At 34.9% G+C, this 27,569-nt stretch overlaps 1 protein-coding gene across 1 annotated transcript in view; it reads right to left on the bottom strand.

The window, feature by feature from the left end:
• Window positions 1-27,569, bottom strand: part of TrpA1 (Transient receptor potential cation channel A1) — a 246,610-nt gene that overhangs the window by 144,273 nt on the left and 74,768 nt on the right. The window contains exons 6-8 of the mRNA XM_081743887.1: window positions 22,738-22,938; window positions 15,078-15,250; window positions 11,430-11,542 (exon numbers count right to left, since the gene is read on the bottom strand). Of these exons, the coding sequence (XP_081600013.1) occupies window positions 11,430-11,542; window positions 15,078-15,250; window positions 22,738-22,938 (487 nt within the window). The remainder of the gene's footprint in view (window positions 1-11,429; window positions 11,543-15,077; window positions 15,251-22,737; window positions 22,939-27,569) is intronic.

The following is a 27,569-nucleotide window of genomic DNA, read 5'->3' as shown; positions in this document are numbered from 1 at the left end:
AGTATTATCGTCGACTGTCGATGAAATCACATTGGTGTTAAGTCAGTTAAATAACGAAGTGATCAGTAAAAAAAGGAATGTTTTATTCCTCGTCTATTCTATTCTCGCAAGCAAACTTAGTGGCAAGTCAAACGGGCTCTTTTTGTTTCCTCGTTTTGTGGTCGCTAAGTAATGAAAGTGATTAGTAGAGTGAAAGTTTTCTTTCATAGTGAATTATATGCTTGTGAAATAGTAGCACAGAGTGTTATTTGCTTTATAAGCTTATTCTTGCTTTTTTGTTACTTCTGTGCAGAGAAATAGTGAGTTTTAAAGGGCAGTGCTTGTGGGGCCTACTGTGCCGAGTGAAAGCCCGCTTAGATCACCTTATTAGTAATTCCTATCGGGCACTAGCTGGTGTGGGTAGCTTAAACATCAGAAATATTTCTTTCTTGCTTTTATTTTTCGTTCGGAAACTAAGGCATAGAAAGTTTATTGCAAGGAATTACTTTACTTTCGAAAAAAGATGTCTTTACCACCAATCTGATTTCAATCGAACATCAGAAAGCTCAGACGGAAGCCTGACTATCGAAAGAGAGCGAGCATTACACATAGAAGGTAATCCATACTATAAACAAGTCAAGGTGAGTGTAATTTTTGAATTATTACAAGTAGTGACTGTGACTTGTCTTATTCTGTGTTTTGTGAGGTTGTACGCTTTGAGATCCACTTTAGGTTGTATTGCTAAGGCAATTCCATCATTTTTTCACCCTTACGAAAATTTCTAGAATTTTATGGAATTTTCCATCTTTTCGGAGTTAAGTAGTACGGGCGACAAAAGTGACCAATTATTAAAAATCCTTAAGAATTCCAATATTTCCAGTTTAATTTGGTTTCTTTTACAGTATTTGGTTAAGATTCATTTTATATGAGAAGTTCCGAGTATTTTGCCGTTAGAAAACTAAAATGCAAATATCTTTTCCTCTAACATTCTCATTCCACTTGATTGAAAAGAGTAATGAAAGAAATTAAAAAGGTATTGATTGAGAATTGTTTGAAATGTTGAATAATATATGTTTACGTCAAGAAAAATTGAGATTCAACATTTTCATTCCACTTTTTCTAAAAATCAAGACTGAGAGTTCATATAATTGATGCATTGTTTAATATATCATATAGCCATATTGTATAGACTTATTTGCTTGAAATTGAATATTTCAGTAATAAAATATTATTAGAATTCTTAACGAAAGAGAAATTTAGATGCGCGCTTGTGAATTGTTAGTTTGATTATCTTTATGAATTCAGATAATAAGTAACGTTTATAGAATAATTGAGAATCATTGATATTTAGAGGAACTTAACGTATTGCATTTGTAGTTTCTTGCATAATAGAAGATACATTTAAGAATTTTTTGGATAATTACTATTTAGTTTTCAAGTTTATTAAAGAAACTTTTTGCCTATAAATTCACTCAGGTTTTTTTGATAGTATACTTTTTTAATATAAAATTTTTTTGATTGTAATTTTTTCAATAGTATATTTACACTATTCTAACGCAATAGTGCAAATATACAACCCAATATTGTAAATAAAATTGTTATTGAAAATTGAATTGTTGTTGTCGTCATTTATTTAATATATAATAATTTGTTTCCTAATTATTTTGAATTTAATTTTGTGTGGAAATATTGGAATGATAATTCTCATTCACACTGACTAGATGTACGATGGAGAACTAAATCTTCTGGTTCAAAGTCCCATCGACTAGGCGTTAATCGGTTTGCATTCGGTCTGACGATTATTATTATTATTATTATTATTATTATTATTATATCTTTGAATAATAATAGTTGTTGGACTGGGAGCTTTCTGTGTATGCTAGGTGGAAGGGGCGTTACAAGTTACGAACACAAGTCAAGTATTTTTTTTTTGTTTTTGTTATATTTAAGTTTAGTATATTATTATTATTGTTAGTATTGAAAATAGATTCTCAGTCTCTAATAAGTTCTTTGACTATTGAATTATACTTGGAAAATAAATTTGTAGTAATTCAAATACTTTGAAATTGAGATAAAAAAATTCTCCTCCAACATTATAATTCTACCAATTTTTTTTGAAATTCTGAACACTTAATTAAATATAGAATTAATTTTTGGAAATAATAGTGACTCAATTAATTTAATTCAATTGAATAATATTTTTATTGAATTTGAGAATTTTGATAGAAATATTTCAGCCAGCCTTTACAAATTTTTGTATAAATTAATGTTATTGGAATCTTTGAAAATTTTCGATTTTCCTTCCAGCGTTGTTGCTTTGGTCGTGTAGATTTCCATCTCAGTATTATTGTAGAGTAGATAATAGTAGTATATGTTTAGTTATAGTATATTATTCTTATATTGTATTGTTGTTCTTAATAAAATTGTTTATTTAAATTCTGATCATATAATGGAGTCTCGACAAGACTATGTTAGCATCGATATGTCGAATGCGGATTTTTTAACAGTAGACGCTACTGGTTATCCTAGTTTAGATCAAAACTCAACTTTTGGTCATTTGAGCATGGAACTTACTCCTCCATTAGCTAATAGCTTTAATGTAAGATCGTTTAGTGTTCCTATTGATAATAATCAATCGATTATGAACTCAGTTGATCTAGATAGAGCCAGTCGTATGGCTAATCCATCTAATAGTCAAATTACTAGAAATGATCCTAGAGTAACTTTTTCGGAACCGCCTTTAGGTAGAAATATTCCGAATAATTCTGATAGTAGTAACTCAGGAGAACGAGTTGGAATGCAGAATAGATATCTAAATCTTGGAAACTATTATAAGAGAGTTTCTAATGTTTTGAGTTTGACTCCTAAAGTGGGTTTAAATAATCCTAATCTTAGAATGCATGGTCATAAGCCGAATTATAGAAATCAGAATAGTTCTGAAGGTAATAGGGATATTAACGTTCCTACGATTAGACAAGATCATGTATATTCAGATCAGAATCTAGAAAATAAGCTGATGACTAAATTTACCTTTCATAAATCTTTAACATATTTAGAGAATAAACTGTCAGAAATAAAGAACATTAGTGGAAATAATAGCATTCAGACTTTTGAGATGTTATTTAAGATCCAAGAAATATTAATGGATACTAGTTATTCATTTAATATGATTCTTTCAGTACTTCTCTCTAGATGTGATGGTAGTTTATTGAAGGAAGTTACTTCAGCTTTGAATAATAATATAGATTAGGTTTATTTTAGGAATAATATTATGCATCGATATGTTACACCCACAGTTTTGCATTCACTAGTAGGTGAAAAGGTTTATAGAAAACAGGGGTTGACAGAATTAATTAACGATTATGTCAAATCGGTAATGATATCTATGGATATTTTACAACTCGGGTTGAATGAAGGTCAACTAGTTGGGATAATCTTAAATGGTATGAATCCAAATCAAAGATTTCGGATGCTAAATTATTATTGTCCAGCAAATAGACAAGAATTGTTAGAAATATCCGAACAATATGTTTCGCAAAATAGGGAACAAATGGAGTATGTTAAATTATTGAGGAGTAACAAAGGCAAAGAGAAAATGTCTTGTTCGAATTTAGGTTCTTCAGTAAATAAGAAAGAATATGTTAATAATAATCCGAATTCTACATTACCTAATGTAAAATCGAATCCCATGAAGAATAGTTTTAGGATTTCGGATTCTTCAAGATTTTCTGGGAACCTTAATAGGAATCGATTTGTTCCTCCAGTTAATAAGAAGAATAGTGTCCCATCAGAGATGAACGGATTTGTGGCAACGTTCGTCATTGGAAAAATTAATAATATTTTAACAAATATTTGTGTTGATGGGGGCTCTAGCTTTAATTTAGTGAATCGAGAACTTGTGAAAAGATGCAATGTGGAAGAACATGTTCGTAAGGTGGAAGAACGAACCATCAATGCGCCTTCTGGCCTTAACTTTGTTACGGACGAAGAGGTGACATTGGTGATAAAGTTATCCGGATTTTTCAATCTGTGGTATTCAGAATAACTGATAATCTTCCTTGCGACTGTTTGTTGGGAATTCCATATCTGCGTTCAACGTCAGCGTTAGTGGATTACGAGAAACATTTGTTGGTTCTGTGTAATGGAAAGAAACGTGTGCGACTTAATTATCGCAGGGATTTTGTGGAATCTTTCCGAAAGGGAGTTAGATCTGGTGAACAGAATAGTCAACGAGAAGGGACTGGTGTAAAGTTTCAGAAGAACTTATCTAACACAACTTCTGGAATATCTTCTATGTTTATTAGGGCAGATTCGTATTTAATCCGTCCTAACGAAAAGGGAGTACAGTGCGACCTTGATCTTCAACATCTAGAAAAACATTTATTAACTATAAATGCTCCTGATGCTTCGCAGCTTCTTGGGCTACGAAATTTAATTGAAGGAGAGTTATCGAGAGATAGCATTAGTGTGGACCAGCAGATTCGGAGATTGGATACTGATCAGGGATGTCCAGAAACCTCTTCCATTACACATAAGTCATTGGATAGTGATCAAGATGGTTTACATCGTAGATCTTCAGTGGACTTAGCGATGATTTCGACTAATGTTGCTGACATTGAAGATAAGAACAATTCCAAAGAAGATATGAATTGTGACACCGGTTACCAGACTGTTACGGATTTAAACCTTTCAGAGAAGGATCCCAAGATTAAGAAACAGAAACCATCGAAGAAGAAGAAGAAGCCAAAGAAAAAGAAGACGACAAACATTATGGATTGTGCAAAAGATCAACAGATTAAGCACGATCATAGTGTTACGTGTGAAAAGGAAAAGAATAACGTTGTTGTAGTTCCTGCAGCGACTTCGAAAGTTAAACACATTGAACCATCTAGTTCTTCGGAAGCCTCTGACGTGGACGTCGAGCAGTCAGAGAAATTCCACGACTTGTTAAGGAAGAATATGAAATATTTTGGGGAGGAAATTAATTGTGATCCAGTTAATAGTTCTGATCGATTCCCGCAGGTGAAAAACCCAGAAAACATACAGGTGAAAAACTCTAATCGAGAATCGTGGAGTTTTCGGAATCCTGATATAGATTCTTTCATGTGTTCGATAAGAGCTGAGTACTCTGACGTTATTACGAATAGAATCGGATGTATAAAGGGTTGTATAGGCAAATTATATCTGTCCGACAACAAACCTTTTAAGCAAAATCCATTCCCTGTGCCTAAAAATAAAGAAAAAGAATTTGATGCTCAACTTTCAGAATTAGTTAGGCAGGGTATATTAATTGAAGTAGACCATTCGAACTACGCCAGTAGTTGTTTCTTGGTGAAGAATAAGGACAACAGTTATCGTATTGTAGGGAACTTTGTTAAAGCAAATGAGCTTATAGTAAATGATCCTTTCCCGTCTCCGAACATAGAAGAATGTTTAGCTGGCCTATCAGGCAAGCAATTCTATTCAAAGATTGATCTTAAGAAAGCATATTTTCAAGTGGTACTTGATCCTAGCTCACGTGACATCACTACAATTGTTACGCCAAAGGGTTTTTATCAATTTACGAGAGTCCCAGTAGGTATTAAAACTGGTAGTAACATTCTAAATAGAGTGATGCATAAAATACTTGGAGATTTGGAAGGGGAAGGAGTACGATCTTATTTTGATGATGTTCTCATATTTTCAGATACGATATAACAACATAAGAAGACTATAATTAAGGTATTAGAAAGATTTCGAGAATATAACGTTACTATATCTCCGGATAAATGTTTGTTCTTTCACACTACGATAAATTATCTAGGTTATATTATTACCGGAGATCAGATGGAAATCGATCCGGCTAGGGTTTCAGCAATTAGAAATATACCACCTCCACGGAATAGGAGAGGTCTTATGAAGATCTTGGGGCTTTTCAGTTATTATGCGAAATTCGCTCCTGAGTTCCAGGAACTGATGGGACCTCTCAGTGAACTAAAATCTCCTAAGAATAAATTTGTCTGGAGTCCTGAACACCAAAGGATTCTAGACAAATTAAAAGATATAATGGTGGATAATATTGTGTTAAAGACCCCAGATCTAAATAAAAGATTTGTATTAAATGTAGACGGATCAGGAAAGAGCATAGCTGCTTGTTTGTCTCAGGAGAACAGTAACGGGGAAATTCAACCTGTTTGTTTCTTCAGCAAAAAATTATCAGAAGCAGACAAACATAGAAGCATATACGAGATAGAGTTTATAAGCCTAGTAAAAGCTATGTCCCGATTTAAACATTATTTGGTGAAAGAATTTGATGTCCTGACAGATAACAAGGCCTTGACTTGGATATTAAGCAACTCAAAGCGTCTATTAAAGTATGGCCCTCTTGTTGAGACATTATGTCAGTTTTCATTTAAGATCAAACACGTTAGGTCTGCAGATAACGTCATAGCTGACACTCTCACAAGAGTTTACGATCCATTTGAGTTTAGTTTAGTAGACGGACCTTTGGGGTTAGCGGCCTTTGATAGCAACTTAAGGTTAGCCCATAGATGGAAGTTGCCTCTGATTCAGGAACCAATAGAAGATCTTCAAAGAGAAGACCCAGAATTGAAAGCGACAATTGAGAGATTAGAAAATGGCGACATCATTCCTGGTTTTGTTTTAAACAAAAAGATACTTATGAAGAAAACCAATTCAGTCCACAACCCATTTAAGATTTTTATCCCTAGGGCTCTTTGTAGAGTTCTGATAGAGTACTATCATGATGACAAGCTTGTAGGAGGTCATTCTGGTACCTATCGGACTCTGAAAAAGCTAATGAAAAGATTTACGTGGGGAAATATGAAAGAGGAAGTGGCTGAATATGTTAGATGTTGTCATAGGTGTCAGCTTTCAAAGGAAGAGAATAAAAGAAAGATGGGGTTACTGATATCAGAATATAGTAAGAGGATTGAATCGCATTGGTACTTTGACATTATTGGTGTATTGCCTAACTCTAAGGGGTATAGGTATATATTAATTGGGGTTGATAACGCTAGCAGATTTGTAGTGCTAGAGAAATTGAGATCGTTATCGTCAGCCTCAATAATGGACAAGATGTCTAATATCTTCAGTCGTTTAGGTTATCCAGAAGCTATTTCCACAGATAACGCTTCTGTGTTTATTTCTGAGTTCTTCAAGAAATTCTTGTTCGGACTGGGGATAAAGCACATTACCTTGAGTCCATACCACCCTGAAGCGAACGCAGCGGAGCGCTTTATAAAAACGCTCAAGTCTTCTATCCGTTCTTATTTTGCAGATAAGCAACATCTTTGGTCGACTCTAATACCAGATTTACAATATACGCTAAATATTAGCGAGCATTCCGGTCTTAAGATGTGCCCTATCGAAATATTTTTAGGACGTCCTTCTTACACCCCACTAGAAAATCGATGGGACATCTCAGAAGGAGATATTGCCGGAAAGTCAACTAAAGCTTTATGGATGGATGCCATAAAGAATATGGAAAAAAGCTGGATTAGAAGGAAAAGACTCATGCTGCAAAGAAGAAGAGAAGTAGCGTTCCAGGTAGGCGACAAAGTACTAGTTCGAGCGCATGTTAAATCTTCCTTAAAAGATAAAGTTGCTAAATCACTCAGTGATAAATGGAATGGACCATTTATAGTCAGGAAGTTCCTGACACCAAATACTGTTCTAATTTCGGACGAGAACGATAATCCTGAATCGTATAAGCGGAGTCACGTCTCCGAGATTAAGATTTATCGGGTCCAGAGGAATTGAGAAGTGAAATAAAAAGCTGGAAGCGAAAATTGGAAATGAAAATTGGAGAATGGTATAGATAATACTAAATATGTGTATATAATAAAAAATCAAAAGCTACTACTAAAATTGTAAATAATTACTTATATATTTTAATCACGCCCGTGATTATCGAAATTTTTGTATATAGAGTTGTATTTAGTAAATTTTTATCTTGTATAGTATATAATGTAGTAGTTATTTGTGGGAACTTATGAAATATTTATGAAATTATACTTTGTATATTAATGTTAATTTTCTGTATTTATAGATACCATTATTATTAAAACTTCTGGAGCAGAATTTTCTTTGTAAAGGCCTGGTGAATGTGCCGTGTCGTCTTCGGAATGAGGCCGACGAGTATGGACACGACACAAGAATTTAATCCAAAGAAGGATAAAACAATGTAAAATAGATTGAGTTAATCAAATAGTCATTGTAAGAGTCACTATGGGTTGTGTTAGATTCATTGGTATTGTCATATTATGTTTTCTTTTTTAAAAAAAAAGAAAAAGTAAAAAATGTTGGAAGGAAGGAAGAAAAAATATTGAAACTGTTAAAAGTGTAAGGAGAGTTGGTAAGACTGTTAGAGGAAAGATTGCAGTCGCGAATAGTGGGCGTGGTCTTAAATATCCGAATCTACAAGCTAAAGTGGGTCCCGTGCCTACTTCACTTGTGTTCGTAATTACTTAGCCGGAAGGTTCCTCTGTCGTATTTATTTAACCGGAAGGTTACTCTTCTGTTTCGTAGTGGTATTGCCGGATGATTACTCTGTTCTTATTGTATAACTGGAATAGTGTTAAAACCGAGTATTGGTTTAACAAGAGGATTGTGCAGTCAATGGAGTTTTGTTTCGTTTCGTCAGGATTTCTCTTTTGAGAATTTGTTCACCGTTTTTATTTCTGTTTTGTGTGATGAGAGTATTATCGTCGACTGTCGATGAAATCACATTGGTGTTAAGTCAGTTAAATAACGAAGTGATCAGTAAAAAAAGGAATGTTTTATTCCTCGTCTATTCTATTCTCGCAAGCAAACTTAGTGGCAAGTCAAACGGGCTCTTTTTGTTTCCTCGTTTTGTGGTCGCTAAGTAATGAAAGTGATTAGTAGAGTGAAAGTTTTCTTTCATAGTGAATTATATGCTTGTGAAATAGTAGCACAGAGTGTTATTTGCTTTATAAGCTCATTCTTGCTTTTTTTGTTACTTCTGTGCAGAGAAATAGTGAGTTTTAAAGGGCAGTGCTTGTGGGGCCTACTGTGCCGAGTGAAAGCCCACTTAGATCACCTTATTAGTAATTCCTATCGGGCACTAGCTGGTGTGGGTAGCTTAAACATCAGAAATATTTCTTTCTTGCTTTTATTTTTCGTTCGGAAACTAAGGCATAGAAAGTTTATTGCAAGGAATTACTTTACTTTCGAAAAAAGATGTCTTTACCACCAATCTGATTTCAATCGAACATCAGAAAGCTCAGACGGAAGCCTGACTATCGAAAGAGAGCGAGCATTACACATAGAAGGTAATCCATACTATAAACAAGTCAAGGTGAGTGTAATTTTTGAATTATTACAAGTAGTGACTGTGACTTGTCTTATTCTGTGTTTTGTGAGGTTGTACGCTTTGAAATATACTTTAGGTTGTATTGCTAAGGCAATTCCATCATTTTTTCACCCTTACGAAAATTTCTAGAATTTTATGGAATTTTCCATCTTTTCGGAGTTAAGTAGTACGGGCGACAAAAGTGACCAATTATTAAAAATCCTTAAGAATTCCAATATTTCCAGTTTAATTTGGTTTCTTTTACAGTATTTGGTTAAGATTCATTTTATATGAGAAGTTCCGAGTATTTTGCCGTTAGAAAACTAAAATGCAAATATCTTTTCCTCTAACATTCTCATTCCACTTGATTGAAAAGAGTAATGAAAGAAATTAAAAAGGTATTGATTGAGAATTGTTTGAAATGTTGAATAATATATGTTTACGTCAAGAAGAATTGAGATTCAACATTTTCATTCCACTTTTTCTAAAAATCAAGACTGAGAGTTCATATAATTGATGCATTGTTTAATATATCATATAGCCATATTGTATAGACTTATTTGCTTGAAATTGAATATTTCAGTAATAAAATATTATTAGAATTCTTAAAGAAAGAGAAATCTAGATGCGCGCTTGTAAATTGTTAGTTTGATTATCTTTATGAATTCAGATAATAAGTAACGTTTATAGAATAATTGAGAATCATTGATATTTAGAGGAACTTAACGTATTGCATTTGTAGTTTCTTGCATAATAGAAGATACATTTAAGAATTTTTTGGATAATTACTATTTAGTTTTCAAGTTTATTAAAGAAACTTTTTGCCTATAAATTCACTCAGGTTTTTTTGATAGTATATTTTTTTTAATATAAAATTTTTTTGATTGTATTTTTTTCAATAGTATATTTACACTATTCTAACGCAATAGTGCAAATATACAACCCAATATTGTAAATAAAATTGTTATTGAAAATTGAATTGTTGTTGTCGTCATTTATTTAATATTTAATAATTTGTTTCCTAATTATTTTGAATTTAATTTTGTGTGGAAATATTGGAATGATAATTCTCTTTCACACTGACTAGATGTACGATGGAGAACTAAATCTTCTGGTTCAAAGTCCCATCGACTAGGCGTTAATCGGTTTGCATTCGGTCTGACGATTATTATTATTATTATTATTATTATTATTATTATTATTATTATTATTATATCTTTGAATAATAATAGTTGTTGGACTGGGAGCTTTCTGTGTATGCTAGGTGGAAGGGGCGTTACATGAGACCCGAAAACTTGACCCTTTTTCAAGGGGCAATCCCTATCAGAGGTCAATTCAGGAAAACAAAAATGCATAACATATAAAAATTACTCAAGGTCTGAGAAAGAAATTATCAATCCTCAAAAGGATCGAAAACAAAACCATTTGAATTCGAGAATATTCTTCATAAATCCTAACCAAAGGTTTAAGAAACCATCACTTAAAAAAGTCTCAACTAACTGTTTAACCGTAATTCCTAGCAGGGGGAGAAACTTAAGAAAATAGAAAAGTCCTACAACTTAAACAAAAAGCTAACATGTTAAATTATCTAACTATGCATCCTATCTCCCTGCATGGCCTTCCGCAAGACATTATAGCTTCAGTGCATAGCCCCGACCAGAAAAAAGGAAGTCCCTCAGCGGACTTAAAACGAAATTGGTTGATCCACGCTAACCCAGGACCGAAGCCTTATGTAGCCAAGTGATCCAATGATTTCGGAAAAAAACAACACTGGCCAAGAGAACAGGGATTGCTTATATATGAAGCAGGAGACGCGTTTCAGAATCTGGACATGAAGAGTTCCCTAGTTAAAAGAAAGAAAAGATCATTAAGTTTGAAAAAAAGGACGCTGACATCCTCTCCTCTTATATTTTTCTGTTTCTCTGCAACACATGTGGATTAAAACTATAGCTTCTAATGGACCAGTGTTTCTATCTTTAAAACTAAATGCTAAAACTATGAATATAGATCTTCCATAAGATATACAAATATATATATATATATATATATATATATATATATATATATATATATATATATATATAATGTTAGTTCCACATTTACACTTACACTAAAGATGTAAAAGTTTTTACCTTACCTTGTTGTGAAGCTATATGAAGTGGTGTTAAGCCTTCTCCGTCACTTTCATTGATAATGAACGTACCCTTTTCAGAGTCAAGTAACTGTCTTGCGGTATGATAACGTCCATACCTAAAATTAAATAATGAAATACATTAAATAACCAGTTATTAAGTATCCTATAATGAACAATGTGTACAATTATTTGTGCAAATTATCCTACAATAAAGGCTACATCGTGTAACGTAAAAGAACCAAATAAACTACACTTCATAGTTGAAACAGTTGTCAATTTCATCTTTTGACCTTAATTGTCTAATCGATCTTACGAAAAAGTGGTCCAACTATTCATGATCAAGAAAAGCTCCAAGGTAACATTATCACGTACAGATGTAATACATGGTAAAGCTTTAATCTCTTCCATTGAAACCACCAAAATGCTGATGAAAAATTAGAGGTTCAAATTTTATAATGTGCATTTCGAGCGGAGCTGTGAACGAATGGAATATTTTCTATGAATTGAGTATGATAATATGGTAAATCTCATTTGTAACCCCTATGCCCAGTGATGATAAATAGGAATGGCTCGGGTATGGATTACCCTTCGAAGAAACGAAATTCACCTTCGGGACCATACATTCTGTCGTCCTCAATGTGGATTGGATTCCCAGTGCTTTTCCAGTATTACTTTTCTGCCCCAATGTAATGAAATCCCCGCATCGGAAATCTGAAGTTATCACTGACTATGCTAGATCCTAGTTGATAAACATTTCTGTATATTCTAATAGCACAGTCTAGCGAGTCCACACTCTTTTATAAGTAAAATTATGGTGATCATTTTCGGAACTTCTTTCATCAAGATAATCAGCTTTGTTATACCTTTTGTACCCTGTGAACCGATATTTGAACAATGCAACTTTCTGTGTTTGTCTGAAATCTTCGAACATTGATTCGTTTAATGCATATTCTTTATTTGCATTTAAGAAGGCATTCTGAAAATGTAATAACGTGACATAGTGCCATTTATACATAAGTAAATATCTACCGAGTTAGGGGCACTCCATTACTCACAATCTTAGTAAAATCTCGTGTGATTCGGATCCCATATTAAGCATTAGGTCTACCTCTTAAATCAACCCTGTACTTCATGGGGTGCTTTAATCCAAATCAACCATCTCAATCACTTACAAGATTGAGATAACTTCTTTATGTATCAAGTGTAGTATGTGCTATATCAGAAAAGTTTCTCATTGTTCAGGTGCACTTAAAGACACTTTGATTTATATAAAAGTAAAAATAACACGATTGGGTTTACTACTCTAGAAATTTTGATGGTCCATATCATTGTTGTTTTACCTATTATCAAGCACAACTTGCCAACTGGAGCAAATTTTATCTTCAAGGGATCTTCTAAACTCACTGTTCTAAAACGTATAAACCCGTTTTAAAGTGGTGAAGCATTATTTGTAAAACAAGTGAGATACGCCGCCTCGGAACAAGGCACCTGTAGCCTGGTGTCATCCTGTACTACAGCTGTCTCGAAGTTGAGTTGAGTTGATTTTAGTTTAGCGTCCCTTTTAGCAGCGAGGCTATATGAGACGTGGACCTACTGATTAACGTGGAATCCGAACCACATTACAGCTGTCTCGAAGGCAGGGCCAGCCCTAGGCAATTTGTCGCCCCATACAATGGCGTAATTTGCCACTCTTTGTTTCCAGAAAGAACAACTCTTAAATGCCACAATTTTAGATATACTACTACATCATGAACAACTAAGGGGATGGAAAGGGCATTCGTACTCAAAAAGACCTAAACATTACAAATATATTTTAACAAAAGAAACACTGACCAAAGTTTAAAACACACTTTTTTTTTAAATTATATTTTTTTAAAGAAATGTAATTTCAAAAAAATTGGCCAGTGTTTCTTCTGTTAAAATAATAAATCCAAAGCCATGGATGGTCTTACTACAAATATAATCTCGTTGTGTCCGTGTTTTCTTTAAATAATATTCTCTTATGTTAGTGAAAGATAAAGCAAACAAACTTGCAGAGGAAAGATGGCAGTCCTTTCCAATTCAATATCAAGCTTCAATCTCAATATATCAGTTTGCAATTCTATTGCAAATAGTCCCTGTATCTTTATTTGTTGATTTTCCTTCTACATCTGTTAATTAAGAAAAAAAAACTTGCTTCCATCTTCAATGATAAGGAACTAATTTGTGACAAAGACAAGACAAATTTTCATATCAAAATTGTAACAACTAAGTAAATGGAACAAGTTTTGTTACTGTTCGAGAATTGAGTTCTTGTATTTGTCAACAATCAACCACTTCATGCTAGGATTTGTTTGATCTTTGCTTTAGCAATATCCATGTGATCTTAAACTAATCCGACCTAAACATGATTTACGAATGTGGTATTCAAATAAAACGTTAGATTAGTAAAATTTAATCTCCATCACAAGCTCTGTTTCCAATAAGAAATATTTACTTTAAATAATATAGTTATGATAGATATTGCCGCTCCTCGAAACTTGTAGCCCCGGACAAATATATGTGTTGCACATATGGTAGCATCGGCACTGTTTGGAGGCAACATATTGCAGTGTGGGAGGATTGTTCTATCCATTGTCATATTTTATAGTGTTCTGGTACCCATGAATTACACTTGAATCCAACTCCGGCATCGATCTGAACTCATTGTAAGTAGTACGTCTTGTCTTTTATAGTCTCGGCCTTGCATTAAGACGTAAGATAGAATTAATAAACGCAAGAGAAATGTATTTCTAATTGATAGGTGTATAGCAAAATGAGTTTTAGTGAAGTAAAAATTATGTAAATACAATTTAAGGGCCTGATATATTAAAAATAATACAAAATTTACCATTTTTCTTTTGCTTCTTTATTCATAAGTGAAAGGGGATAATGAAATGCAACTTACCACAATCATAGATAATGTTATTCTAAAATAGAAAATATGAACATGAACAATTTTCAGTGTTGCCATCCATAGAAATTACAGTGTTGCCAAAATAACATTTTCCCCGAAATCTAAATTAAGGTAGCGACTAGAGGAACAAACTCAGCTGCATTTGATTACGTATCATGTTGTTTTGGAATTCTGTAAACTACGTTTTAAATAACATTACTATTTAATTTTAATACCTGTATGTTAAAACGCTTTTGTTTATTACAAACTAGGTGCAACTATTACTTAAAAAGTAGTTCACAAGATTTCAATACAACATGATACGTAATCAAATGCAGTTGGGTTCGTTCCTCTAGTCACTAGCTTAATTTAGATTTTGGGGGAAATATTATTCTAGCAACACTGTAATTTCTACGGATAGCAACAATGAAAATTCTTCAGGTTCATATTTTCTGTTGTAGAATAACATTATCTATGATTTCGGTAAGTTGGATTTCATCATCTCCTTTTACTTACGAAAAACAAGCAAAAGAAAAATGGTAAATTTTGTGTTATTTTTACTAAGTCAGGCTCTTAATATGGAATTTCAGCAAATTTGAAATGCCAATTCAGATTGCATTACATGGCACTGGGTGATATCCAATAACAAGTAACTCCTGCAGCGATGAACATCTTTTTATTTTAATCCGTACAGTTAGCTGAAAATAATGATATGTAGTTTAATCATATACAGTTACCTGGCAGCAAAGTGTAGTGGACTTTCATTGTTATTATTCTTTAAATTGATACAAGCACCAAGGCGAATCAGGTTCTCCAGACTCCGAATATGTCCCTCTCGACTTGCATAATGTAACGGCGAACATCCTGTGTTATCCTTCTCATTAAGGAGTTGTTGTAAATTTAGTTTGCTCTAGAATAAAGAATAAACCGTTCTAAATTACGACAAGAACAAGCAAGTGAATATAAATATTTATTCAGTAAACGCAAGGATATAATTACACATTAAAATAGTCAGGTTAAACTTCAGCTTTACTGCGTAGTCTTAACTTAGGCCAGTGTGGTCTGTGGACTTCTGGGGAGATGTGATTGATTGAAAGGAAATCTGCGAGACATTTTATTTTCATTAAACTTATATGATCATGTTGCTCACCACTGGGACATTTGTACTGTACAAAAAGTATTTCTACGTAAAACTTCCTGTTTCATTTTTCTTTGTATTTCTTTCAGAGATATTACCGAGCTTAAAAACAATCCTCTCCCTTGAAACATATTTCAAGTCATCTGCCCAATTATTATCTTTAAAAATTTTACTTTAGCTTTCAAAACTCACTGTCATTGTGTTTTCTGTGTAAAAGACGCTACGAGCAAGATACGCACTTTTCACGCAGAAGACTGTGGTTTTATTCTCGGTGCAGTCATACCGTTAAGCTGTAGATCCAAATCTTACATAGTCTTCCTGCTGAAAGAACGCTAAACTCTCAATCTAATCTAATATAATGCAATCCAAGAAAAGGTTAACAATCAAGTTGCTAAATGTGTGATGTTGCCGTTCGAATAAAGAAAAATACGTTTCCTTTTTCATACTGAGTGGTTCCATTGCTTTCAGTGAATAACCGCTTTCTAGTGCTGTCGCTCAAAGTTTGATTGAATATATGAGGTAGTCAGCATATTTTTCGAGTTGTCCTTAAAACCACTGGATGAAAACTACTTTTCTAGGCTCCGAATACGAATTTCCTTCTGTTGAAGAAAAACAACTTACAGAGCTGTCTTGTGATTCAACGTTCAAAATAATCCTTCCCTCGTTGCCTTTCCTAGAATTTGTTTTCCGTTTAAGCCTGTTTATTCTGATTTCTCAAAAGAGTTGTAAGACATCTATTGCCATTTATCACTACATTTATTTGCAAAACAATATTTTGTCATCTTGTTCACGTCTGGTCACAGAAAACTAAGCTGCCTTCCACACTAAGTCCAAAAAATTAAAAAAAGAGATTCTCACGGCCCTTGAATCTCCTTATAACGGGAATATATTTACCTTCATCCTGTTACAGAGCAATATAATTATCTCTCATATAAATACATCATCTGGACATTGTCTCCAAGTATATATTTAAATGCCATGTAGAAAACAATTATAAAATATTTCTAAAAAAGGGGAAAAAACTGACATACTACAATAGTATCTTATGGAAAGCACACCGTCAATAGGAAAGTAACACAAATAAACAGAAAAAGGGAAATGGATATATGTTCTTAGTGTAATGGATAACGTAAGATTCACGTACCATTGTTTACCACAACATGGGTTCGAATCCTGCGGCCTAAGTTGTTTTTTTTAAATTAAAAATCTACATTCTGTTCATATTTGAATACAGTACACACACACACACATACACACACACACACACATATATATATATATATATAGGGTGTTAATGAACAAAACCGACAAACTTTAACATCTGATTCTTCACATCAAAATAAAAGAAAAATTTCATATGGACCTATGGCGAAAAGTGCATAGTTTCAGAACTAGGGCTGTCTAAAATCGCGAAAAAGGAAAATTTTAAGAGGCCCTATTTCGAATTCGAGACTGTGGATGATGATCCTTATCAGTGTAAAGGAAGGCAGGCATACGCAATCCAAAAGTACATATTTTATCAATTGTCAATAGGTGTAAAGGTTATTCCCTACAGAATGTAATTCTCAGATATGTTTTCAACAGAATTTTCAGATTTACCCTGTTTTCAAGGAGGGTCCAAAATAGGCAGGACGTAAACCTTGACAACAATGGACCTAAAATGCTTCGGAAGGAAGGCAGAAATGCTAGAAACTGGCAGCTCCATGTTTCTTTGTGTTCGGAATAACGTGTGATGATATGTACTTCAGCACAGTATATTTCACGTTTTCTTCACTTATAAGCGTGAAAGAAAACATTTCAACATGCGTTTTCCCTAGTACGAGACACCGTACGTCTCCCGTACGCTGCTGGTGATCCTTGACACTTTTGACATCGCACTGAAGGATTAAGTTTTCATTGCTATCAAGGCTTATCGTTTGCCTACTTTGGACCAATCATAAAGCCAGAGCATATGTCAAAATTCGGTTGATGACATGTCTCGGAATTTCACTCTGCAGGGAATTATCCATACAGCCATTGAAAATTAATGAAATATGCATTTTTGGATTGCGTATGCGTGACTTTCTTTACGCTAATAGCGACCACCATCCACTCTCTCCCGAATTGGAAATAGGGCCTCCTGAAATTTGACTTTTTCGCGATTTTGGACAGCTCTAACTGAAACTATGCACTTTTCGCCATACGTCCATATGAACTTTTTCTCTTATTTTGATGTGAGGAATAAGCTCTTAAAGTTTGTCGATATAGTTCATTAACATCCTGTATATATACATATACCAAAATCATAGCGACTTCTCCTTTTGTCTCTAATGTTTACTCTAGTGCAAGAGACCCATGTTCGATTCCGGATGGGAGCTTATATGGTTCTGATTCCATTTTAAGCAGTAGGTCCGGGTCTTATACAACTTCGGTGTTAAAAGGGGCGCTAAACTTCGGTACAACAGCGTAATGTTTAGTCTTGAAGAGAAAGCAATATGGAAAGATGTTCACCCCAGAAAATAATTCTTTAGTATTTTGTGCATACTGGAGCAATATTTCAGGAGTGCAAGTAGGCAATTGCCCGCATTGGCTTGATATATATATATATATATATATATATATATATATATATATATATATATATATAAACAGGGTGGCCCATTTTAATCTTTCCGCGGAAATATCTCGAAAACGGTTGAACATAAATGAACAAAAAAAAACTCAAATAAGAAATGTCAAGGAGTCAAATCGAATAATGTCAGGGCTATCTTTCGTGGGGGCCTAGGGACCAACTTAGAAATTTTAAACAAAAATATGCATCAAGTGATACCTCGTTCAATAGATCTGCATAAACTAAACAGCGTTGTGGCAATGGATTGTTTATATGGGTCACCGTTTTCAAAATGGCGGCCAAGACATGGTGCCTGTATCAGATAAACTTCCAGTACCACTAATATGAAAACGGTTGGAGATAAATGAACAGAATAAAACTCGAATAGGAAATCACGGACAGTATTTATTATTCCACGGCCCGAGAATGTTGCAACAGAGGAGAAGATGATTAGAGTAAAAGCGCCATAATGCAACAGAGGAAATCTAATTCTTCGAAAATTATCTTTCCGATCTACCTCCGTAAGTGGGTGAAGCGGGAATGAATGGTAAAATCTCAATTGAGAATCCCACTTTTACTTGCAATAGGTATGCTTTGTTTGAAACACTTATGTGTACAGCGGGGGACACTTCTAAATGGTACAGCCATATGGAGATTTACGGCTAAGGTGTACCATTTAGAAGTGTCCCCCGCTGTACAAGTGACTGGTACTGTAATGAACAAATGTTGTGCAGACGACTTTTGAGCAAAACCAACGATTGTGCACATTGTTCTAAAATTGCATTGTTTGACAAATTTGTTTCGCATTTCATCTGATTCATTTTTGCACAAATCATTGCTTGCAATGAAAATGGAAGGTACAGTCCACAACAACAAAAACTGAACATGAGCATGTATGTTTATTGTGAAACGATGAAGTCTTTTGCTCCAAAACAAGTGTGCAGGGGAGAACGCCGAGGTTACCCCTGGCGTGATTCGTGCTACTTATGTTGATTCCCTGCGCTGTTAGGCGTAGTTTCACTATAAACTTACATGCTCATGTTGCAGGTTTCTTGCTGCGGACTACCATTTAACAAGAATTTTACCTACTTTTTCCCATTACAGACATCTATCTATTATAAAAACACATTTCAGATAATTTTGTTGAGCAGATACAATTTGCAAAAACTAAGGTTCTCATTTGCAATTTCATCATTCCTTCCCGTCCCGCTTCAACCACTTACGGAGGAGGTTGGAACGATGATTTTCTAGGAATTAGATTTCCTCCTTTGCATTATAACACTTTTACTCTAATCATCTTCCCCTGTGTTGCAATATTCCTCGAGCCGTCGAATAATAAATATCCTCTGTGATTTCGTATACGAGTTTTGTTCTGTTCATTTATCTCCAACCATTTTATTAGTGATACTGAACGTTTTATCCGATATAGGCACCATGTCTTGGCGGCCATTTAAAAATCGGTGACCCATATGAACACTTTCTCCACAACGCTGTTTAGTGTATGTAGATCTATCGAACGAGGTATCACTTGACGCATATTTTCGTTTAAAATTTCTAAGTTGGCCCTGAGTCCCTATGAAAGGCGGCCCTGAGGAGCACTGCGACAACATCATACGATTTGCTCCATGGCATTTCCTATTTGAGTTTTTGTTTGGTTAATTTATGTTCAACCGTTTTCATATTAGTGATACTGGACGTTTATCTGATACAGATAACATATCTTGACGGTCATTTTTAATATGGTGACCGATATGAAATATGTTTTACCACAAGGTTTTTCAGTTTCTAAAGATCTATCCAACGAGGTGTCACTCGCCCCATGTTTCCATTTAAAATTTTAAAGTTGGGCTCCTATGAAAGGCGGCCCTGTGGGGCAACGCGACATCATTTGATTTGACCGATAGCATTTCCTATTTGAGTTTTTGTTTGGTTCATTTACGTTCAACCGTTTTCATATTAGTGGTACTGGACGTTTATCTGATACAGATAACATATCTTGACGGTAATTTTGAATATGGTGACCGATATGTAAAATCTTTTACCACAACGCTTTCCAGTTTTTAAAGATCTATCGAACAAGGTGTCACTCGCCCTATGTTTCCATTCAAAATTTTAAAGTTGGGCCCCGGACCTCCATGAAGAACGGTTTTGGGAGCACCGCGACATCACCGTTTGATTTGTCCCATAGTATTTCCTGTTTGTCTTTGCTCAGTTCATTTATGTTCAACCGTTTTCGAGACATTTGTGTGGAAAGATTAAAATGAGCCACCCTGTATATATATATATATATATATATATATATATATATATATATATGGTGTAACAGGTGACTACCCTTTTCGTACAAAGATATTTCGTCTAAAGGACATTTCTTCCAGAGACATTTAGTCTAAAGACATTTCGTCCAGGGACATTTGGTCCAAAGGACAACTGGTCCTAACGACATTTCGTTCAAAAGTCATTTGATCCAAAGGACATTTCCTCCAAAAGACATTTGGTCCAAAGGACATTTCGTCCAAAAGACATTTGGTCCAAACGATATTTCGTTCAAAAGATATTTGTTCCAAACGACATTTCGTCCAAAAGACATTTGGTCCAAATGACATTTCGTCCAAAGACATTGGGTCCAAATGACATTTCGTCCAAAAGACAATTGGTCCAAAGGACATTTTGTCCAAAAGCAATTGGTCCAAATGACATTTCGTCCAAAAGACAATTGGTCCAAAGGACATTTCGTCCAAAAGCAATTGGTCCCAAGGACATTTCGTTCAAAGACATTTGGTCCAAATGACATTTCGTCCAAAAGACAATTGGTCCAAAGGACATTTCGTCCAAAAGCAATTGGTCCAAAGGACATTTCGTCCAAAAGACAATTGGTCCAAAGGACATTTCGTACAAAAGCAATTGGTCCCAAGGACATTTCGTTCAAAGACATTTGGTCCAAATGACATTTCGTCCAAAAGACAATTGGTCCAAAGGACATTTCGTCCAAAAGCAATTGGTCCAAAGGACATTTCGTCCAAAAGACAATTGGTCCAAAGGACATTTCGTACAAAAGCAATTGGTCCCAATGACATTTCGTCCAAAGACATTTGGTCCAAAGGACATTTGGTCCAAAGGACATTTGGTCCAAAGACATTTGGTCCAAATGACATTTCGTTCAAAGACAATTGGTACAAAAGACGTTTCGTCCAAAGATATTTGGTCCAAAGACATTTCGTCCGAAGACATTTGGTCCAATGGACATTTTGTCCAAAAGACAATTGGTCCATGGGACATTTCGTCCAAGTATGTTTAGTTCAAAGCACATTTCGTCCAAAGGACATTGGAGTCCGGTAACGCTTGGGGGTTCGGGATTTGTTTTTATTAGAAGAGTAAAAAGGTTATGCCTATAACATTATGACTCAGTAGCTTCTTATTTTAAAAGAAATTTCGAAATAGAGATTTATTCCGCAAATTTCATTTCGATAGAACAAATATATGCTGAGATATTCAGAAAAACGTAAACGCCTGAAACCAAAATAGCCGAACAACAGGAACGAGGGAAAGGTTGGAGTATTAAGTATATTGCTGCAATAACTGCTAACGTGACATCTAAAATTTTAATGTTGTAAATTAAATAGTTTTAAAATAAGAACCGGTAACTAAATTTAATGGAGTTTAAATTTGAATAAGTTAAATATTAGGTATTCGAACCCTTGTGTTGGAAAAGTGAAAAATGTGTCAACTTTCTTTGAAGAAAAACTGATTACGGATGATTCCCTACCGGGACCAAGTACCTAGAGAAAACCTATATATCGTGTGAAAGCTCTTGTAATGAGAAGTACTAAACCGTTTTCAAATCACGGGCAAACCCGCACCTTGACCCTATAAGTGGCCGATTTGTTGGTGTTTGTGACCCTATGTTTGGCATATTCGATAGAATAAAAATGAATGTTAAGGTGTATCACGCGTAAGCGCCTGAGCCCATCATTTTCTTTTTCAGCTCATTGCTAGAACGTGACTTGGGCAAGAGTTTGATAATATCACTTTGCACCCTGACGTATCCATTTGGTCAGTGATGCCAACGAGCTGTAAATACAATCTGGAAGATGGTTTCTGTACCACTGGATGTATATCCATGAAACGTGGCATAAACATCGTTAGTCATTGGGGAAAATATACTGTATATGTATTCCTCTCCCAAGTACTCCGGTTTGTCAATGTTGTCAACCAATTGTAAAAATGAGAAGTTGTAAAACAGGTTCCGTACGATGAGACGTTTATACACCAAGTGTGGCAGAAACATCACACGAAACTATAACAAAAAGACGTTGAGTATTACCGTCTTCCAACCATCCTAGGTTATCAGTGTTTTCAATCATTCTAAAATACATTTTCTCGAAAGGTTGCCTCACCATGTCATATCGAAGCTCCTATGACCAGATGAATGCATGACTCATCCAACCCTTTCTTTCTACAAAAGCTTCTAACCAGTACCGTTCGTTGCTGCATGGTCAAAAGTCATGTTCCATGATATATATGGTCAGCCACATGGTCACATTATTAGACGTTATATCATAATCCATTGTTGGTATCATCAATTGTTATCTGAATAATTAAATTAGTAACAGTTTCGTGAAAGTGAAACATGAACTATGTATGTAAAATAATTCTTTCAACTTCTAACCTTGCTAACTTCTGCAGCAAAGTCCTCTAATCGGCCTCCATTCATTACGATCAAATGAAGAACATTTCTCTGGTTTGTATCTTTTAGGCGAATGTTTGCTCCAAGTCTGATAAGAACATGCACCGTTCGCCATCCAGCTCTTGATGCCGCCAGTAAGAGAGGAGACCTCTTTTCCTTGTCTAGCAAATCGATCCCGGCTCCCTATTAGAAAAAGAAAAAATAGATTTAGCTCTGAAATAGCACAGTACTAGATTATTTTCACCTGTGATACCACAAACAATATTTTACGTACCTTTGCCCGCTCACCGTGGTATCACGTAGGGAAATTATTGAATTTCTTCGTTATTCTGATAAACCATAAAATCTTAAATATTTTTAGCGTCGTACCGTACAGCTCAAGCTAAAACTACAGAAATAATAAATTGCTCTCTTCGTCATCACTTTAATTACTAGCACCACCGACAAAAAAGAATGTTTTTATATAGTATATATGACTATTTCATCTGATCAACTTACATACCTTTACATCCGACGAACAAAACAAAAAGATATTTAACACACTTTTTTCCTTGAACTAGAAAAGCAAATCACTAAACAAATCAACGTTCATTTTAAAATAATAACTTGTGACAGTTTCGGCAACTAACTGAATATATTGGCTTTATCGGACACTGTCCCGTGACGTTAGAATAGGTGATATATCAGTGTCAGAGGAAGAAAAAGAAGTTATTAAGCTTATAAATTCAAAATCAAAGAGGACTGATTGAATGTTGAAGAAGTGATGTATTCCGTGAACAGCCCATTAGTCAGGTTAAGGATAAAAAGAGGAGAGACGATATTAGGAAAAAGGTTGTGGCGGTGATTAAGAAGAACATAAAAAAGAAAGCGGGGAACCTTACGAAAGAAGAAAAGATAACATTTGAAAAAAGGGTAGAAGGAAGAATATAATAGTGCACCAAGCAGACAAAGGGAATGCGGTGTTAGTGATGGAAAAACAATGGTACAAGAAAAATTAGAACAGGGTGGGACATATGAAGTGATAGGGGAAAAGATTTAAATGGAGAAATATTGAATGAAATAAAAGAAAAGGTGATTTGTTCTTTAAAGAAAGAAGGTTACAAAGCAGGTTTAAATGAGGAAGGAAGAATTCCAGTAATGAAAGGAATTCTCAAGATAAATAAGGAAGTGAAAAAAATGAGGTCGGTACTTGCTTGATCTCCAGGGATGTGAACCTCTGCAGAAGAAGGCCAAGAGGATAGCTGAAGTGTTGAGGAGAGAACAGGAGAGTTATAGTGTTAAAAATTTAAGGAGTTTAAGGACAGACTGAATAACATGATGTGTATAAAGGGTAGGGCACTTTATTTAGCATGGATGTGAATACAATGTTCTCGAGCTTGAAGAGGTAGTGTATATTAAAGGAAGTGGAGCAGGAAATGGGAGAAAAGAAAATACATGGTTGGACAAACATTGAAGACCAAATGGAGGATCAGTTTCTGCATTATAAAAGAGAAGTTAACGAGAATCAAGGAGGGACTGAGCATAGGTTCAAGAATGAGTCCTGTATTGGCGGAGATAGTGACGAATACATGGAAAAGGAAGCTAAAAGAAAAGGACTAGACAAGCTTAGTTTTTCAGCAGGTATGTCGATGATTGTTTCGGGATATGGAACGGTATTTGCACACAACAAATTTGTGAAAGAAACAGAGGATCAGGAGAAGGGAATAGAACTGGAATTGGAAGTACAAGGAAAAGGGTCCATTGTGTTTCTATATATGAAAATAAGCAGAAAGGGAGACGAGTTGATCACAGAATGGTTCCAGAAGAAGTATGCATCAGGGAACTTCTGTCACAAAAGTAGCGATATTGATCGATCAACAAAGAGAAACTTCATAGAAAATATGGAAGAGGATAATGTGGGTTAATAGTGACGGAATGCAGGAGAAGATACAGAGGAATTTCATAAGTAATTGGAGACCAATTGATACGATAAAGGAAAGCTAACAGTGGAAAGAATAAGAAGAAAGGATCACAATAATAATAAGAAGGGAACTATGAAAAAATGAGATGGAGAGGAGGAAAAGACATGGTGAGGAATAGAACGTTTGGAGAAAGACTAAAAGGTAATTAAGAGAACACTAAAGAGAATAGGGAACGGTTCTACGTACAGAAAAGGGAGTAAGAGACTATTAAATGTGTAACGCACGAGAAAGAAGGAAGAAGAAATTGAGGTTGAAAGACGAGAGAAAATAATGGAAACAAGAGGAGTGGTTTAGAAGATAAAGTGTAGTTATTGTAATAGTCATTATATTGGTGAAACGGGGGGAAACTAAAAGAACGGTAAAACAACACAAAGATGATGTGAGATTGGTAAAAGAAATATATGCCATTTTTAAACACGTGAGGGACACGAAACATAATATTAGTTGGTGCAAAATTGAACTTTTAGCACAGGAACAAGGGACGTTAATAAGAAAGTGGAAAGAGGCCAGGATCATTGAGAAAGAGAAAAGGTATGTTTTGAATTGGAATGCAGGGCTTAAAATTGACGAACAGTGGGAACTTAAAACTTAATTTGGAAAGATTTAATTTGTAGCTTAGGATTTTACCGGATCAAAGAGGGAAATTTATCTGTGTTGTGTAATTTCACTTTTGTCTACTTTTGTATTATTGGCTGAATCCGTTTTGATAAGCCAGTCAGCGTTCAGAACCATTTTCCAGCATCCTGTTATATTTAGATGCTCTCTTGCTTTTACAGTGTCTGATGAAGCCAATATGTTCAGTTAGTTGGCGACACTGTCACGTAGTTATTATTTTAAAAGTAAACGTTGCTTTGTTCAGTGATTTGTTTTTTCATTTCAAGTTATCTAGATAGCAACGCTAATATGAGCCAGTCTTTATTTCAGTTACATGTATTTATAACGCTTATTCTTATCGAAAACTTCGAGAAAAAGGTTACGTTAATTTCTGCACAGATATCTGAAACAGTTGGATAATACGCCATGATAACTATTTTTCCTCTATCTATATAAGATCATATATAATATCTTCGGAGTGGTGATATGCTGACACGAAGATGTCTAAACTGAAAAGCCAGGCTCAAAGGCTCAATCTACCTCGAACTCAATTGTATGTGAGCATCTCCCCTATAAACCAATACTAAGCCAAGAAAGACCAAGCAGTGAAAAAAACAGGAGAACTCTAAGTAAACCCATTCACATGGTGTTTGTCCACTAGAAATCTCATTTCGAGGGAGCTGGGGTAGAACCCAGGACTACATGGAACAGAGGTGACCACCCTCGGCACCAATTACAAGTAAACGTATATGTTGCAGTGGTAGGTAGATATTATGTTAAATAAGCTAATATCTTGCTAAATTTTGCTAAGATTTTCTCTGATTAGAGTTGAGTAAAATCAATTAATGCAAGATTGAGCTATGGCTAGTACTTCCATCATTTTCTTATTTCGTGACTATGAAAGAGCCATCACGAGATAGTCCCTGAAGTTTCTTACCAGGTGCGGAGGAAAAATGGAACCACTACTTTGGTGCTAGTGTTATCAACCATGGTCACTCTGTTTTACAACATTAAGAAAACTGCCATTATAGACGAATCGAAAAAGCCTTGACACTCGTGAGCAACGCAGCTGGGAGCTGTCAGAGACCTTAATTTGTGAGCTCCTCCATAGTATAATGTTTTAACTAAATGAGCTCCATAGAGCAACTCTTGTCGCGGTTCAAATGTGAATCCACGCTTCCGTATAGTCAGAAGAAGTGAAGAAGTAAAATGGCTTCGTTCTATTCACTAACACCTATTGATATTGAAGTAGGTGAAGCGCAATCGTACTTACTGTTTCCAACAAATGTGCGTATCAACTGTCTTGCCATAAAAATACATTCTTTTGTCCATGATATTATGAAAAGCATGTAAAGGTTTAAAGTGTTTATATATACTGTACAAATTGTTATGATAAGAAATTCGAACACATAAAGGAGTTGATGTGTGCACATTTTGGTGAGATTGCGGAAAGACTCCGTCTTCACAATATTAAAAAAGAAAAATCAAACTGTAACACAGTTAATGAAAACCTTAAGCAAGCAATCGCCATATTGCAATTGGAGAACATACTTGGAACGTGTCTTGCGGGACCAATTTGTATTTGAGGCTTGTAAGACAAAAGATAATGCTAAATGCAGAAATCGACCATTTCATCAGGCAGTAGAGTAGACGAATGCTCTGTTTTTTCTTTAACCAAAAGTTAAGCTTCTCAAGACGTGTAACGAATAGAGGTGGAGAGCAACAGAAGCAAATGTTAAAATCACAGAGATAATCAAGCTCACTTTCTCCAGCTTCGTCGCAGCCTACTTGCAATGGATGCGAACTGGCACTACCCACTTGGACAGAGATATAAAAAAGTTCATCATGAAGAGTAGGTATGCCACCTCGAAATGTGCCTGGAACAAGCTATGTTTTAGTTCTTCAGCAGAAAATCATTTCGCTTAATTGTGTAACGTCAAAAAAGTCATAAGAGCATCAAACATATAGAAGCGACGGAGTTCAACAAGATGTGGAGGATGCAAAGAACGTCATGAATTAAAATGATTCCAGGACGAGCTTAACTTACACAGTACTAATATTTTATTCGATTGCATTCGCGTCAGAGAGAGACAACTATGGAATACCTCACACTGTTGAAGTACACTATTTGTGTTTTTGGGAATATTTGAGCACTTTAAAATATCGCCCCGTGGTATTAGTAACGGAGAAAATTGTACGACATGCAAGACTTACGGAATGTAGATATCGAAAAATCATAGCCACTGCAAACCGACAGAG

This window comes from Thermobia domestica, chromosome 17, assembly GCF_964235325.1.
Source record: "Thermobia domestica chromosome 17, izTheDome1.hap1.1, whole genome shotgun sequence".
In the NCBI taxonomy this organism is placed as follows: domain Eukaryota; kingdom Metazoa; phylum Arthropoda; class Insecta; order Zygentoma; family Lepismatidae; genus Thermobia; species Thermobia domestica.
The sequence above is the reverse complement of the archived record's forward strand: the minus strand, read 5'-3'. Positions and strand labels throughout refer to the sequence as shown.